Genomic DNA, 15,484 nt, shown 5'->3' on the forward strand with positions numbered 1-15,484 from the left:
TACAGCTGAAGAGATACCTGAACTGCAAACCAGAATGTGAAAATAAGGCATTTTAGAGGAAGCACCATTAAAGATGTGCTTATGGAAGAAGTGCAAGCACATGGTATCTACTTGTAGACAATACTACATACAATGATGAGGAAATCATGCCAATTGCACAGCAGATCAACTCAACCAGCAAGAAAGGCAGCCTAGAGAGCAAACCAAAACACCAAGTACAGCCTCTACAGCAGACAAAAGCATTTGATGCAATACAAAATAATTTCCTCAATTCAATGGTTTATCTTGAAGCTCAGAACACTTTTAATCAATAAAAATACTTATAACTTCCCAGCGTCATATTAGGTTAAGATCAGTCCTTAACCCCCACCTCAGAAAAAGCCAGGACAAGATCACCATTGCTGGGTCACATAAGGCAAGGGGGGAATTCTTCTAAGGCTTTGCTACTCCCACCCTCACCCCATTCCAGAAAGAAAAGATATTTGCAAGTAGTGTAAAACAATATTACTAGTTACAAGCAGTTTTACTGAACAAGTACTTCCCAATCTCTCAAAATGCATGCTATAAGCAAAGCTAGAACAAGAGCTGTGCTTAGACCTGGGATTCAGTACAACATCACAGTATGAAGCTGCCCCTCAGCACCTTCTCTGCACATGCCCAGCTCTCCAAAGAGCTGGGCACACATTAGTTCTGTCAGACCTACCCATGCAAACACTTCCAAATACCAGACTGCTCTGGTGAAGCAAAGCCCAACTGCTCCAAAACATTTGAGCAACTTGTGAAGTGTCTACATTGATTTGCTACTGCTCAGAGTAAAGGGTCAAATGAGGGAGAGAAAAGAGATAGGGTAAGGCAAAGATGTACTCCCAGAAGCATACAAAAGGACAGGCTCTCTATGAAAGAAAAGAAAAACTCATGTGCCCCTCCCCCCCCCCCCCCCCACCCCGGCCACAAAGGGGTTAAGAGAAGCTGGTTTTCTATTTAGGTTTTCTATTTAACATGTTTTTGCACTTCTGAGTGAGAAAGCTCCTACAACAAATTAACTTCATACACATTTACAAGAATTTCAAAGTCCCAATAAAATTATACATTTAATTTACCACAAACTATAAAGCTCAGTGGCAAAAAAAAAACCCAACTACACATTCCACACACTCTTCAGGTTATGCAGATAAATGTAAGACCTCAATGAAGGTAATAAAATACACATTTTCATTTCTGAAACTAAAACATTTCCTTTCACAGAAAGCATAGTTGGTATGAACAGGGTCAAATAAACAGAACAAATCACAAGGTCATCTCCTAAAGATGCTGCTGTCATCATATGACTTGCCTTTGAATCTTTCTTTAGCTTGTGTACTATAAACTTGACGTGGGGGGGAAAAGTGGGGAATGCATCTAGAAAGTACTTTTAACTCAATTTATAAAATTAATTTCTACAAATCAAAAAGCAAAAAAAAATTACCTTCAACACTGCTTTGCTAACTATCACAGATAACTTCAGTATTTCTCACAGTCCTACCTGCATCACACAAAGTAAAAGCAAAAGCAATGTGATTGATGAAATTTGCTACAACTGTTAAGTTGTCCCATTTTTACATACCACCTTAAACCACTGTAATATAAATACAGTTGAAAACCTCTAACAGCTTTAATACTAAAGTTATTACATGATTTTTCTACTGCTGTTTGTTCCTTTGGACAACAGTCCGAAAAACTAAATCATAAAACTCCTAATTTTTTTTTTAAGAATCATCCCAAACACCATTTTCACCCCTGACACAATGACATAAGAAGCTTAATTCACATAGTACAGATTAGACCTTCATATCTGACAATCTCTAATTTCACTGTGTCATCTACCACTTCCAATCTTCCACAGTATTGCTACACTAAGGCAACTCTTCAAAAGTTACAGTATTTTCTTGTCCAGAAGACAACAGCAAAGCAGCAGCACAAAAAACAAAAACCAAAAAACACAAACTTTTTAAACTGCAAAGAAGCAAGGAAGTGGGAAACAGTAGTAGGGATGTACAGAAGGGCATATGAGCTCATGCTCAGTTGCAGTAGTGTTCATATTTAAGGCTACCCACCACTAACACAAAAGCAGAAGAATGATCCCTCACAAAAGCCAGGTGTTCATGAAACCTATCACAAAGGGAGAAAGGAAAGAATTCCTGCAGCTGTACACACATCTGCGAGCTGCTGTAGCAGAACCAAATGCATCCTAAATGTCAGTCCCCTACCTATCTGCTACTTGCCCAAACAGCACAAGAGACATCATCATTGTCCAACAGGCTTGGAAATGAAAATTCACATTGATGAGTACCTCAAGTGGCCAGAAAATACACAGTCTTCTTTTTCTTCATAGAATGATTCTACTAAATACTGCTGTAATCCACCTCAAAGTTACAAAGTCCAGGTAAGAAGAGCTCTGGGAGTGCTTAAAAGACAATGCAGACATGCTTTATCCTGCAGCAGCATTTCAGTCCAACTATGAACTGGCATAGCTGGCTTCACAAAATGGCATTTGCAGACTTCAGTTTATTCAGAAACAGAAGCCTTGAATTTTGTAAATGACAAGTGAAAACTGAGTGAAAGGGGAAAAGTGCAAAGGAAGAGTCAGAGTGGACTTATGAAGAGGCTAGGAAAAAAGGCAATATATGTGAAGATTTTTGCTTTCAAAAGAATTAGCATAATTAAGAGATGACTTAGCAACCTTTTATGCATATTTCAGTTTTGGTGCATTTAATTATAACCTTTCACATGAGGGAGAGACTTGTCTGCAGCCCTGCAGAGATAAGTATATATTATAAACAACAACTTGCTAAAAATTAAACAAATAAAAGCTCAGAAAGCTTTAGTCTTGTCATATTGTTCCACTCTTTCTACTCATGTGACAATGCTTCACTGTCATTCCTCAAGTCTTTACATGGCTGCAAAAAGGAAAAGCAATTAATACTGACTACCAAACTAATCCTTCAAAAGCAGAATGAAATTTCGGCTCAGTAAGGGAGCATTAGAAGATGACACAGAACTCCAGCTGCTCCAGTTGTAATAACTGTACCTCTTAGACATGAACATTACAGGAAAAAAAACATAGCAATCTTCAAGAAAGCTTGAATTTCTACCTTTCTTGCTCTAATTTTAGCATATTAGAAGAGGCCATGCAAGAAAACAGTACATAAGGATACTCATTCTTGGGAGAGAAGGAAGAATTAGGAAAGACTAAAAATTCCCAAGGATGAAACATGCATGTTTGTATTTATTTTATCAATTATGACCCAAGTTCTTCATCTGGATCACATCAGTCTCCAAACCACAGGACAGCAGAAAAGAATGTGGGGAGGAGGAAGATGCAGACAGAAAGTAGGTATCAGTTAAGACAAAACCTGATGAGTTAAGGCACAAATGCAGAAGTGTCACATTATAAGGAGATCAGGAAATATAAAACAAGCCTGAGAAATGGAAAATGTCTATCAAATAACTTTAAAGAGGTGCTTAAGTATAACAAAAGGAGAAAAGCTGAAGGTTACACAAAAAAACACCACAGCAGCAGCAAAATCGTAATTGTGCGAAGTTAAAAACACACATTGTGTCACTTACCTATATCAGGGAGATTTCCCAAAAAAAAGTTTCTTTGTCAACACAAGATACTGGTTTGGAACTTTTACTTTCTTAACTGCTCTTAACTGCACTTTTGGTTTGTTTCTTGCAAAGGTGAAGGCTCAAAAACTCACTTATACTGGCATAAGAACACAACAGGAGATAGAATATGCAAAGACAGAAACAAGAAAAAAGCTTCCTTCATTTATTAGACATGGGAAAGCACTCTTCTACTGCAAAGCAGTCAATAATAAAACAAGAGAATCAGATGTTATCTATTTGCCTCAAAAGTCTTCAAGAGCTCGTGCTAAGCCAGTAGCACATTTCCACAAGACCTGTTGCTGGTTGAGCCATTTTACAGGAACTTCTACCAACTCTAGCATAAATTTTGCTCTGCTCCCTGAGACTGCACTATGAAAAATAAGATGGCTAGAGATATATTTATAGTGTCACATCCAATTTGGAATTGATCAAGAAGCAATGGCCCTGGCAGGACTGCATGCTAAACTACTGAACTGATGAAGACCATTTATTTTTCCTAATTCCTTCAGATGCTGATAATTTGTATACACAGATCTGTTTGGTTCTGTTTGGATTTAGCAGGCTGTTTTTTGTGGGGTGTTACATTTAATGGCTAGAGTAATTTTTTTTATGAGTCCAGCAGTCTCCCATCTCACAGAAAAAGAGCACATTCATACTGTCAAAAGAGTAGGTAATTATTTACCTGATATTACTCTGCTGTGTATAATGTTCAAGGACAATGAGCAGGACAAGGCTGACAGAATATATACGTTGTCACTGAGTTCCGACTCATTCTCTATCCCTCTGGAGGCTGACAGCTACCAAGTATGCAGAGAGAACTGGAGACAGGGAAGCATGCAGGAATAAGGAACGCCATGCCAGGACTTCAGCAAAAGGGCTAACAAACATCCCCTGCTCCTGCTGATGCTGGCTGTGAGCCAGCCTCACTGCTCCTGCAGGCTCCTTCAGTTATGCCATCACAAGCAGGAGAGCACTGCGAGCAGCAGAACACCTCAGCAGCTGGCCAGGACTATTTCCAAGATGCTGCAAGCACTCAAAGCAAATCTGCATGCCTCAAATACGGGTTTCATTTGTGTAAGTTTGAGAGTCACACATGATAAAGAAAGGCACAAGGACACACTGCCAGCCAAACCCTGCTCCCACAAGCATTAACATATTTGCTAAACCAAAGTTTGAATTATTTTCAGATATATTTAAGTTTGTTTCAGACCAAGAGTCCATTTTTACTATCTGAAAATTTTTGGACTATAGGGTTTTTAAGCTCATACTCTTGCTGAGAGTTGTCTGCACGTGTCTGCTAAGAAATTCCAGCTTTTCTCTCAAAAACATTCCAGCTGAAAAGAGAATTTAAAGAATTTAAATAAGCAGACTTTTTCATTCCCATTGTGGGAGGGTGGCAAGGATTTGGGAATTAAAGAGTGAAGTTGAGTCTGGGAAGAATAGAGACAGGGAGGTAAAAGATGTTTTTCTTTTTCCTTCTTGTTTCACTCAGTCCTATACTAATTGTCAGTAAGTTAAAAAAGAAGTCCCCCCAATCAAGTCTGTTTCGCCCATAGTTCAAACTGACAAGTGATATCCCTACTCCTATTTCAACCCATGAGCCTTCAGTCTTATTTTTCTCCCCCTGTCTAATTGAGAGGAGAGTGAAGGTGTAGTTGGGTGAGTATTCAAAGTCAACCCACCACAGGGGCTGAACAGCAAGTTGTTATGCAGAGTCAAAGACAATAATAACTGCAAGAAGGCACACTTATTGCAATTTATGCAGAAAAATCTTCCCTTTAGCTCAAAGAAGTCCAATAAGACAGCAAACTACTTCACCTGGCCATAAAATAATTTGAGCTCAACTCCTGAGGACAAACTCTTAGAGTTGTTTTTATTACTTAAAAAAAAAAAAAAAAAAAAAAAATAGAAGACACCAAAAAGCCCAAACAAGCCACCAAACACATTAAAAAAAAAAAAAAGAGAAGCAAGGTGAATGCTCTATATTCTATAATGTCTTTTATCGTATTGCTCACTATAACTCAAACCATTTGATTCTAATAATGAGTTAAATAGCATTGTTTTCTGATATTAATACATTGTGAAATAAAACAGCTTGGAAAGTTAGCATCTTGCATTATCAGGAATACTTCGGTTTCTCTTTCAGATACAAACCTAAAAAAAATTTCATTAAAATAAGCAATTTCCCCCCCCCCCTTAGTGACAGGCAGATAAATTACTTAAACCAAAAAGCACCTCCAACAGAAGGCTGGTACTGTGCACTGAAGTGGGAATAACCGACAGTTTGATTATTTTGAAGAATATACCACAATTATACTAGAGGCAGGAATGAAACTGCATCAAAATCAATTAAAATCAACAAGCAGCATACTGTGATTGGTTTAATTCAGATCAAAAACTGAAAGGATAAAATATTTGCTTCCATTTAACTGTACAGCACATTTACTGCTTGCTTAATATAGCAAAGTACAGCATCAGTACACCATCATTTGATACTAAAGTTCACCAACTAAATTTTCTCTCACTTTTAATAATGAGAAATGAGCCTTAACATTGTGAGAGACTCTACCTGCATTCAAGACTACTAAACAAAAGGTTGAGGCATGTTCCCACAGGAAAGTTATCTGTGGAACCCACACTTGGAACTTTTTTCCAAGCTACTGCAGTTACTGCTTGCAGATAAGATAAGGAATGCTTGCATGAGATTTTATGGCAACAGATATGGAAATGATGGCAAGACATCAGGTGACAGAGTTTTATGGCTTTCTTGTACACAAGGCTAAGAATCCCAGTATCCTTCCATCTCAAATTGTCATCAGCAAACTACAGCTTAAAACTTATTCACTGAAAGGAAAACCACAACAAGAATTAGTAACAAACTGTTTGGTAAAAAAAAAAAAATACAATGCAAAACCTATGTTACAGAAAATCAGAAAAACAAACTGGATGCTATTTAATAATAGATTAGCATTCAAATATTCAACTCCAAGCTTACAATTATTTGCAGCAACTAAACAGATCATATTAATTTGCTTTCTTCATTAAATGTGGAGAAATGGCAACTAACATTTTAGAAAGGGGTGTGCCTGAAAAAATTGGCAAAAGAATCTGTATAAGGCCTATAGGAGGGGGAAAAGTAGCTTTAGAGGGGATCTACTATTCTGCTTTCAGGAAGCAACACCTTTACTATCTTTTGCTACCTTAATAGCAGCAGTGGAAATGTTTTCCTTGTGTATAAGGCAACTCCGGTCACACAAGCCAAGTAAATATTGATTTTACTATATCTGAGCTAGGAGCAGAAGTAAATTTCAATGGTCTGCACAGAATGTTTTACGAATTGCTTTAAAAATATTTTGCATTACAGGGTATTAAACCAGCTAAGAACCTTTTAAAATAATCTGAAGCTTAAAATGATTGAGCTGTACAATTTTATCAGGGTAAATAGTATAGCTGAGAGAAACAGTATTAAAGGTTAGATATCAGCAGGTCATGAAGCCAAGCAGGATGCTTTTTTTCAATCCAGGGCAAGCAGTCCTGAGGCCGTGGTGTTGGGGGACAGCTCAGGGCAACCTCGCAAAAGCACTGGGCTAGGACCAGTCACCAGCACAAGAGGGAATGGGCAGGGATAGGACCTATGCACTCCAAGTTGGCATATCATATCACAGGCCTTAATTTGCAGTTAATCAGACCCAGGACAGTTAACCCTGAGCAACACTACCTCAATAAAGAGGAGATATGTCATAACCACAGTACAAAATCCACACTGTAGTGAAAATCAGCAAGGCAGATACAACCACTCTGCTTCCCCCTGCACAAAGGATCCGGAATGCTCTGTTGACTGTCAATTATTAGCGAGGGCTGCCAGTGCACACTTGTGTGACAGCTTTGATTCGGGCAGACACAAGGACAAAGCTGTTGACTGTCACAACAGAACTCGGACAGCACGTTTCCCGATTTCTGAGAGAACCCGCGAACCATTTGCTGCTTTTCTGAACGCTTCAGCAGAGATTCATCTCCGCACGTAACAAGTGTCCGAGTGAAGGCATCTCCTTGCCCTGCAGCACAAGCGCGGGTTTCAGCCGCGGGAAGGATCAGCCAGGGAATTACCGCAATTCGCTTTCTCAGCTGCTCGCCTAGCGAAGATCAGGGCGCGCTCCACCCAGACGCCAGACAAATGAGGTCACATAGCTGACCACACTGCTGCCAATTCCTGCCCTATTCATCAGGGACCAGGGCAGGAAGCAGATGGAGCCCTCGAGTTAAGGGTCGCAGCATTTCACTGAGAACATTAAAGTGAACCAGCGGCAGGCAATTCCCGGTCCGGGAACGCGGTTTCTCCGCATGACAGAGCCGAGTCACGGGCACCGCTCTGTCCCACGCCCTGCACAGGGACACGGGCTGCGGCCAGCAGCGAAACACTCCCCCGCTGCAGCTTAAAAAAGGGACTCTACTACAGGACAACAGAAAATATCTTCCACTTTTTCAGTACCTATGCGCATTTAACAGTTTAATACACATAAGAAGAGGTGTTTTTAAGTCCTTCAGATCTTGAAAATAAGATCCCTTGAAGACCCAAAAGGCAACGTGATGTAATTACTGTGTAAACCTGTTGCTATTTACAACCATGCTGTATTTCACAACACATACTTCACCTGCTGCCAAAAAGGAAATATATCATTTTCAAGTGTTTAAAAGCTAGAGTTGTTTGAAATCGAAGATATTTGAGGTCCAACACAGTTCTACTAAACAATTAACAAGATCAGAGTTTACAGTAATATGAACAACACCATAAATATTAGTTTGACTATTGTAACAGCTTGTGTGTGGTCTCAGTTTTGACCTGCTATCAACACACATATATATTGTGGGAACACAAACACCTTCCTACCTGAAAGCAAGCTTATTGTTTATAGCTAACCCTTCTGAGATTTCCAGAGACAGAAATGGTAACAGAAGTTAAATGCAGAGTTTCAGAACATATGCTCTCAAACCATATATCTGTTTGCAAAATACCTCAATAATTGCCAATGCCTTCTACTGCTATTGAAAACTAACACTCATTTCAATCACTGGGATGGTGACTGCACAACTAATTCACACAACAAAATGTAAATTGATCTCTTGCTTCTGTTGACAAAGGTATGAATAAAATAACAAAACAATATCTAGTCACATAATGCGAAGATGCTAACATAGATTATTCAATTACTGCAGAGTGCTTTACTGGCCTCAGGAGTTGACATTTTACAGAAAAAGTTCTACAAAGCAACCCCTTTGAGAAAGTCTCATAGAACCAGCATCTTTTTCTGCCTCTGTAACATTGGTTAAGTAGCCTTCCCTGCAATGACAGTGTGATTTCCATCTGGGTAATTAGGCAATTGAGGCAAAAAAAAAAGCCCCATTTTATTAAATAATCACATCAAATAGTGCCACAACAGTAAAGTGTGTATATGTCAACACAAAATAGCCCAATCATTTTCCTGCAATAGTTTCAGAAATTTTACTAGAAGAACACACATTATCTCCCTTAGTATAGAACAGCAATGAAGAAAGCCTTTTTGTTTGAACAGACAAAAGAAAGTACAAGATCCCTTCTTTTTTCTCCTCTTATATAAAGAGTAAGCTTTGGTTCCAGTAGCCTACCAATGCTACCACACTCCCAGTGCCTGTCACAAGCTAGAGAGTTTAAGAGGTTATTAAGAGAGAATAGACTGTTATAAAGATGGGCACCAGATGAGCTAAGTTATTTAGTATGTTTTAGGCCATAAATCAATCTTTGACAAAACTTAGTGTGCTCTCCAGGCTTCAGAGAACAGAAGTTAGTCTTATCCACTTTGGTTTCACCCAAACTAATTCATTTACTATCAGATACTTTATCAGGTATGAGCTTCAACCTCCTTTCCTCCAGTCCCTGCCAATTCCCACAGCAAGCACACAACCAAAAAAGCCAAAGCCACACCTCTGCTGACTGAAAAGTGTCCCTTTTTTTTGTATTCTAGATTTCTGTGAAAAGCAAAGGACATGAAGAAACAATTACATACACACCCCTTCCAACTTCTCCACCCCTTTTTTCCCTGAGTATTTCCAGTACTGCATCATTAAAAATCCTGTCCTCTCAGAAATGGCCTCTCCATCATAGTGCACACACACACCCCCACGACTTATTTTACCTTCAGGTTTTTTCCTCATTTTCCTTTCCACACCTCTTACCTTCTAGCTTTTTTCAGAGTTTTTCCCTCCTGTGTGCATTTCCAACACACTAAGAAGTGTCCAAAGCCACACCTCTCACAGACTCCAAATATAGAGTTTTTAAAAAAGTGAGATGACAATAAATGTGGGACTATGACTCTCTTGGAAAGCAAATCTACAGTGCTACACTTTATGAACAGTTACAAAGATTATAATTGAATAAATTTCCTGAAAAAAATCTTGCTGCTTGATTAAGAAAAACTATAACTGCAATTTACCGGCCATGATCTATGTTATTTTAAAAGAAGTGAGAGCTTAGCTCAGATTTAAACAGGCTTTAAGAAACAATCAGTAAACATTGTGCTCAATCATATAAAGCACCTGAGCAAGCATGTAGCTGCTATCACCTGGGAGGTTCACACCTTAGCCTAGCCACCTGGAGCAAGTGCCAGAGAAATCATCCATAGACACACAGACATTACCAAATATTAAGTGTGTGCACTTACATGTTAGAAAGATGTGAAGGATTGAGATATAAAACCGCAGAGAGATTGACCTTCCTATTATCCCACAGATGAACATTTCAGAGGTTTCACAACTGCAGTGCTCATCAGTTAACTATATGGCTGGTTATAACTCCTGTCCAAGTTTACGCTCTTCTAAAAATACAACAAAAAAAGAAGAAAGAAAAAAACCCCAAGAAATAGTCCAAAAAAACCTACACCAGTACACGCAAAGCCAGAACAAACAACTTCCATGAACAGCAGCTGAGGTTAAAAACGAAGCAGATTGATTTTCTCCTACTGCTAACCTTCCAAGAGTGATCAACTGCAGATGTCTCACATTTGAGGGCTGAATACGTGCAGATTTTGAAGAACACTACATCTCTCTAACCTATAATTTACTCAGCTCTCCAGAGTCAGTCAAAAGAAACTCCACTCACATTACTGAGTTTTCTTAACATTTTTGTCAGTTTCTTAAGGAAGTTTGGACTGAGCTACAAAGGAAAACTTTCTGCTCTCAGCTAAACTGGCATATATCCAAATCTACCTCATTGTTCTAGAAGCAAACATATGTGAAATCAGAGTCCCAGCCCATCATTTTATTCTAAATTTAGTCATTACATTGATACAACTTCAGAGGATTGTAGTTTCTCTTTCTAAAAACCTATCTTCAGATTCCAGCTTTGTAAAAAAACCCACATTAAAAGTCAAGTGGACCAAATTCTTTATTGATCAACAGGTTCTGCTTTCTCAAAGTTCTGACACCAATTCACAAAATTAACAGTTCTCATCTGTCAATTACTGTACCTACATAGCATATTCACAGGTACTACGAATAATCAAATTGTCATTTCCTTGCCAATCTGTGTTATTTGGCCCAGTCAAAAAACAGATGAGACAACCCATGAAATTTCAATCAGAATAGGTATGAAAGATGCCAAAACGAGGACAAAAGAGTAATATCCCAAGTTTATTCTTTTTCAAAGCATCCCTCCACAAAACATTCTTTCCAAATTACAGGAAATATGGCTCTTTTGAGATACTACTAAAATGAGAAGAAAAACTTGTGAGGTGCCAAGGACCTGCTCTAAGTTTACATTCAGAAGTACCAGAAGGCACACTAGGCAGAACTTTAAAGACTCAAAACAAGTAAATGCTGAAGTCACCAGAATTTAATGCATAGTTTAAGAAAATTAGGGACATTAAGACTTTCAAGCAGACAGAATGATGCTAAAATTTCTGCCATGAACAAGTCACTGTTGTAGGTGAAAGGGAAGCCCACAACACAAGCATTAATTACCAAGAGGATCTTGTGTCTGTAGGTGTGACGCAGCCAGAGCTCACACAACGCTTTCAATGGAGCAGCACCACAGAAAACAGCCTTTCCCCACTCTGTTTCCTGCCATGCCCTCCACGACCTGCTCTGTTAGAGTAAATAAACTTTTGCAAATTTAAAAAAAGCAGCTCTCATCAAATGTAGATGATAAAAGCAGACCCACATGCCTGGATCTTTTCATCTACCACAGCCTTCAGAACACAGGGAAGCACTCACCCAGCGGAGCATAACAGGTCTGCTGGTCAGTATGCCGAGGTGCAGCAACCTTGTACTTTTTCCATACAACTTTTTTGGCTGTTTGAACGCTCATGATCAAGCTCAGTTTTTGAATAACAGGAAAGTGAAGATGCAGAGGAAGTACACGCTAGTACCCACGCAAGAACTGCATGCTGGGATTCTAGGGGGAGGGAAGCACTGGTTTTCCTCTGAGGGTTTGACACATTCAGCCACACAGTGACTGACAAAACCAGTCAGGAAATAAACCTTTAAAAAGGCTGCACGTTAGCAAGTCACAGGCGTCCAGCTACTTGAGATTTCTTTTCTCTTTAAAATCAGATAAATATGCTGCTTTGCTACTCCTTATGAAAATAGGATGACACCAGCTTTCAGAGAACAGGCAAGTTAAATTCTACAAACTGAAAATAGGAAAGCTGATGGTAACTTTCCTTTTCTGTTCAAATCAAACTCTGGTCAAGCACCATACTCATTTTAAATATCCTAAATACTTTTAGCATTCATTCTGTAAAAAGTTTGCAGTATCATTATAACACTTTTTTCACACATTCAACAGAACATAAAACCAGAACAACTCTTCAAAGTAAGCATCCACATCTTTAAATGGCCTTTCAAAAAAGCACAAGAAAATTTAAACATAAGATTATAGCACATAAAGGAAGTTGTACAAGTAGAAAATTACAAACTCTGATTAGGCATGCCCTCTCCACTGTGCAGTAATTCCAAACAAGACAGAGCAAGGAACAGTAAAGCAAAAAGTTGGTAATGCAGGGCTATGATAAGATCTGAGTTATTTTCAAGTGGGTCTTTAAATTTTGCTTACCACCAGTACAAAAAGCAAATTGAATCCCTCTGTCTTCCAAAGCCTGTTGCCATCTCTATAACCAAATTAAGAAGAATCCAAATGCTGTAGTTATGCAAGACACTCCATATCCCACACTTTTGGATTCTGAACTGTACAGAATTCCAAAAGTCACAACAAAGTAATGCAAGAAGAGATTAGCTAGAACACGCAAGTACAGGCACTATAACCAGAGAAAAGAGTTCTAAACCATAGAATTGGTTTCAAAACCAGAAAGATAGAGGCTGTTTGATTTGTCTGCCTGTCTCATTGTATCATGCTATAAGACAAATGTTCTTGATACAGCTCTCCTCTCTTCATTGATATCCAGTCAGGACAGTATTACACCCCAGACACTATTCAGAGAAGGGAAGGAGGAAGAAATCAAGATTAGATCTTTCTTTAAATTTTTGTGGGCCAGAAGTTGGTCTTACTTAAATTTGTGGGTTGGATGTTTTTTCCCCGAATTCAAGAATTCCTCAAAGTTGAAGGCTGAAAGGCCTCACACAAAAGGAGTTTTGTTTCCATGAATAAAGACAACCATACATTCAGGGGGCTAAATCAGACATTTGTAGCCAAACATTTCTGTGAACCATGCTAACAAGACCAAAGTGGAAAGGCAATAAAAGTTTTAAAGTTAGAATTTCTATTTTAGAAACAAACAAGTATGTATTTTGTAAATACAAATACAAACCTTACTGTGCACCAAGCACTTCCCAAGCATAAAACAAAGATGCGACCATCTCCACCAAGGAAACGATGAGAATTAGCACACAGACCTGCACATATGCCAGAAGTCTTACCAACAGCACCACATGCTCCTTTTTTCAAGTTTTGAGATGAGAGTGGTCTGAATCCCCTAAGAATGCTCGCCTGTATATCCAATACCTTACCTCACCTTAGTCCCTGCTGCTCCAAGGCCCACCCACACTTGGCAAGACTGAAGAATAAGCACAAGTTTCACGAGTCAGCTAGTCTGTGACAACATTTCTGGGTTTACCAATTCTCAAAGGAGGAAGTGATTGCAGTCAGTGAGAGCAGTTAGAGAAACACCACTCTGATTCCACCGACCCCTTGAACTGCATTCAATGTGAAGGTATTAGCAAAGCTGAGTAAATCATTCATGCGCCAGAGCTTCCAGAGAAGCTCAGCCCTCAAGCTCTGCCTGCCACCAGCAGCTGCGCCATGAACATCAGAGAAAACACTTTTATCTAACAGCAGGTTTTACCTCAAAAATCCAACATTTCAACAAGAATATACACTGAGAATATTTATTAACTTAAGGTGGGGGGAGGGGGAGGTGGGGGGTTGTTACACTATGTTTAAATTAAAAAAAACAAACATCTCTTGCCTAAACAGAAATAGAATTACTAGCATGAAATAGTTTCATATCTGAACCCATGTGCAAATAAGTTACCTTTAGGATGGCAGGAATATTTTTAAGCTAAATTTTAAAAGTGAAACCATGGTCTCTATGAATATCTGCAGTATTGGGTGTGAAATCCATACATTAGCTGCAAGAGCAGATAAACAGAAGGGAAATAGAAATTTCTGGTCAAAGTAATCTTTGAAGGCTGCAAAGGAAGACTTTTTAAAAAATATTTTAACCTAACTCCAGAGCTCAATAGTATACTCTCTACCCATAAACTACTTCATTCATTACGAGGAAGATGGTCTTATTTCTACTACTACTGAATTCAACATTTATTTAGTAGCTCTCTGACTGGAGTACGTGCTCTCTTCTATTCTCTCTGGTGTTGACAGCAGTAATCAAATTTTGTACATGCCACTGGCCCTATTATAGTTCCAGAGCAGCTGGCTGGTTGCCTAGGCTTCTTATCATGTATGATAGAAAAGACCAGCTGAAACTACTGTGGGAAGACAGAAGTAGAGGGAAGCCTAACTAGAAGCCTAATAATTAGAAATCACGTCTTTTTATATTTGCCCATATATTACAAAGCATAAAGAACAATGCTACACTCAACACATGACAAGCTTGCTGTAATAGTTTACAGAAGGACTGGAACTCAGATGACAATTCAGCCCTTGTTGAAGAGTAGGTCTAAATTCCATACTTTATCTGTGAAGCACGACTTAACTATATCTTAGTTCACAGAGCAGGGAATGGAAAAGCAAAAAACCACCTAGAGTTGGGGGGAAAAGGGAAAAAACTCAGATAACTGTATTCATTCATTTAAAAGTGAGCTCATAAATACTTAAGTTCACTTTTCTATCACAGCCCCAGCATATACACAGTCAGCACAGGGTTCAGAGTAAAATTAAAGGTCACAGAGGCAAACAACAATGGGACCAGAGGGCAACATCCTTTAATTCTAAAACTCCCCTGTATGTAAGACAATCTATAATGAAATTGGTTTCCATTTCTTCTTTGCCTTCTGGGAGCCTTCCAAGAGCTTTGAATGCCTTGACTCTAAGAAGAGGAAAATGGCTTCTTTTTCACAGCCTGTCTCCTTCCAGCTGTGTTCCAAGTAGGCCTTGAGTAGCCCTGCTCTGAACTTCCACTTTTCCAAACTAGTCTATAGAGAAAGGCTTGGGTTCTTGGCAGAGGAAAAAACAAATCTAAGGGACTTCTTATGGGAGCAGAACAAGGAGGTACAGAGCTCCTCCTTCACCTTCCTTCTCCAAGGTGAGAGCCAAGCGTTTTCCTAGAGGGGAAGCTCAGCCTTTCTCAAGGTTCCTGTGTTACCTGGCTAGTTCTACCCTTTAAAATAC

At 39.0% G+C, this 15,484-nt stretch overlaps 1 protein-coding gene across 1 annotated transcript in view; it reads right to left on the bottom strand.

Moving 5' to 3' along the window:
- Window positions 1-11,987, bottom strand: part of UTRN (utrophin) — a 305,876-nt gene extending 293,889 nt beyond the window's left edge. The window contains exon 1 of the mRNA XM_077782132.1: window positions 11,893-11,987. Coding sequence (XP_077638258.1) covers window positions 11,893-11,986 — 94 coding nt within the window. The 5' untranslated portion in view covers window position 11,987. The remainder of the gene's footprint in view (window positions 1-11,892) is intronic.
- Between the last annotated feature and the right edge of the window lie 3,497 nt (window positions 11,988-15,484).

Source organism: Lonchura striata, chromosome 3, assembly GCF_046129695.1.
Source record: "Lonchura striata isolate bLonStr1 chromosome 3, bLonStr1.mat, whole genome shotgun sequence".
Lineage (NCBI taxonomy): Eukaryota > Metazoa > Chordata > Aves > Passeriformes > Estrildidae > Lonchura > Lonchura striata.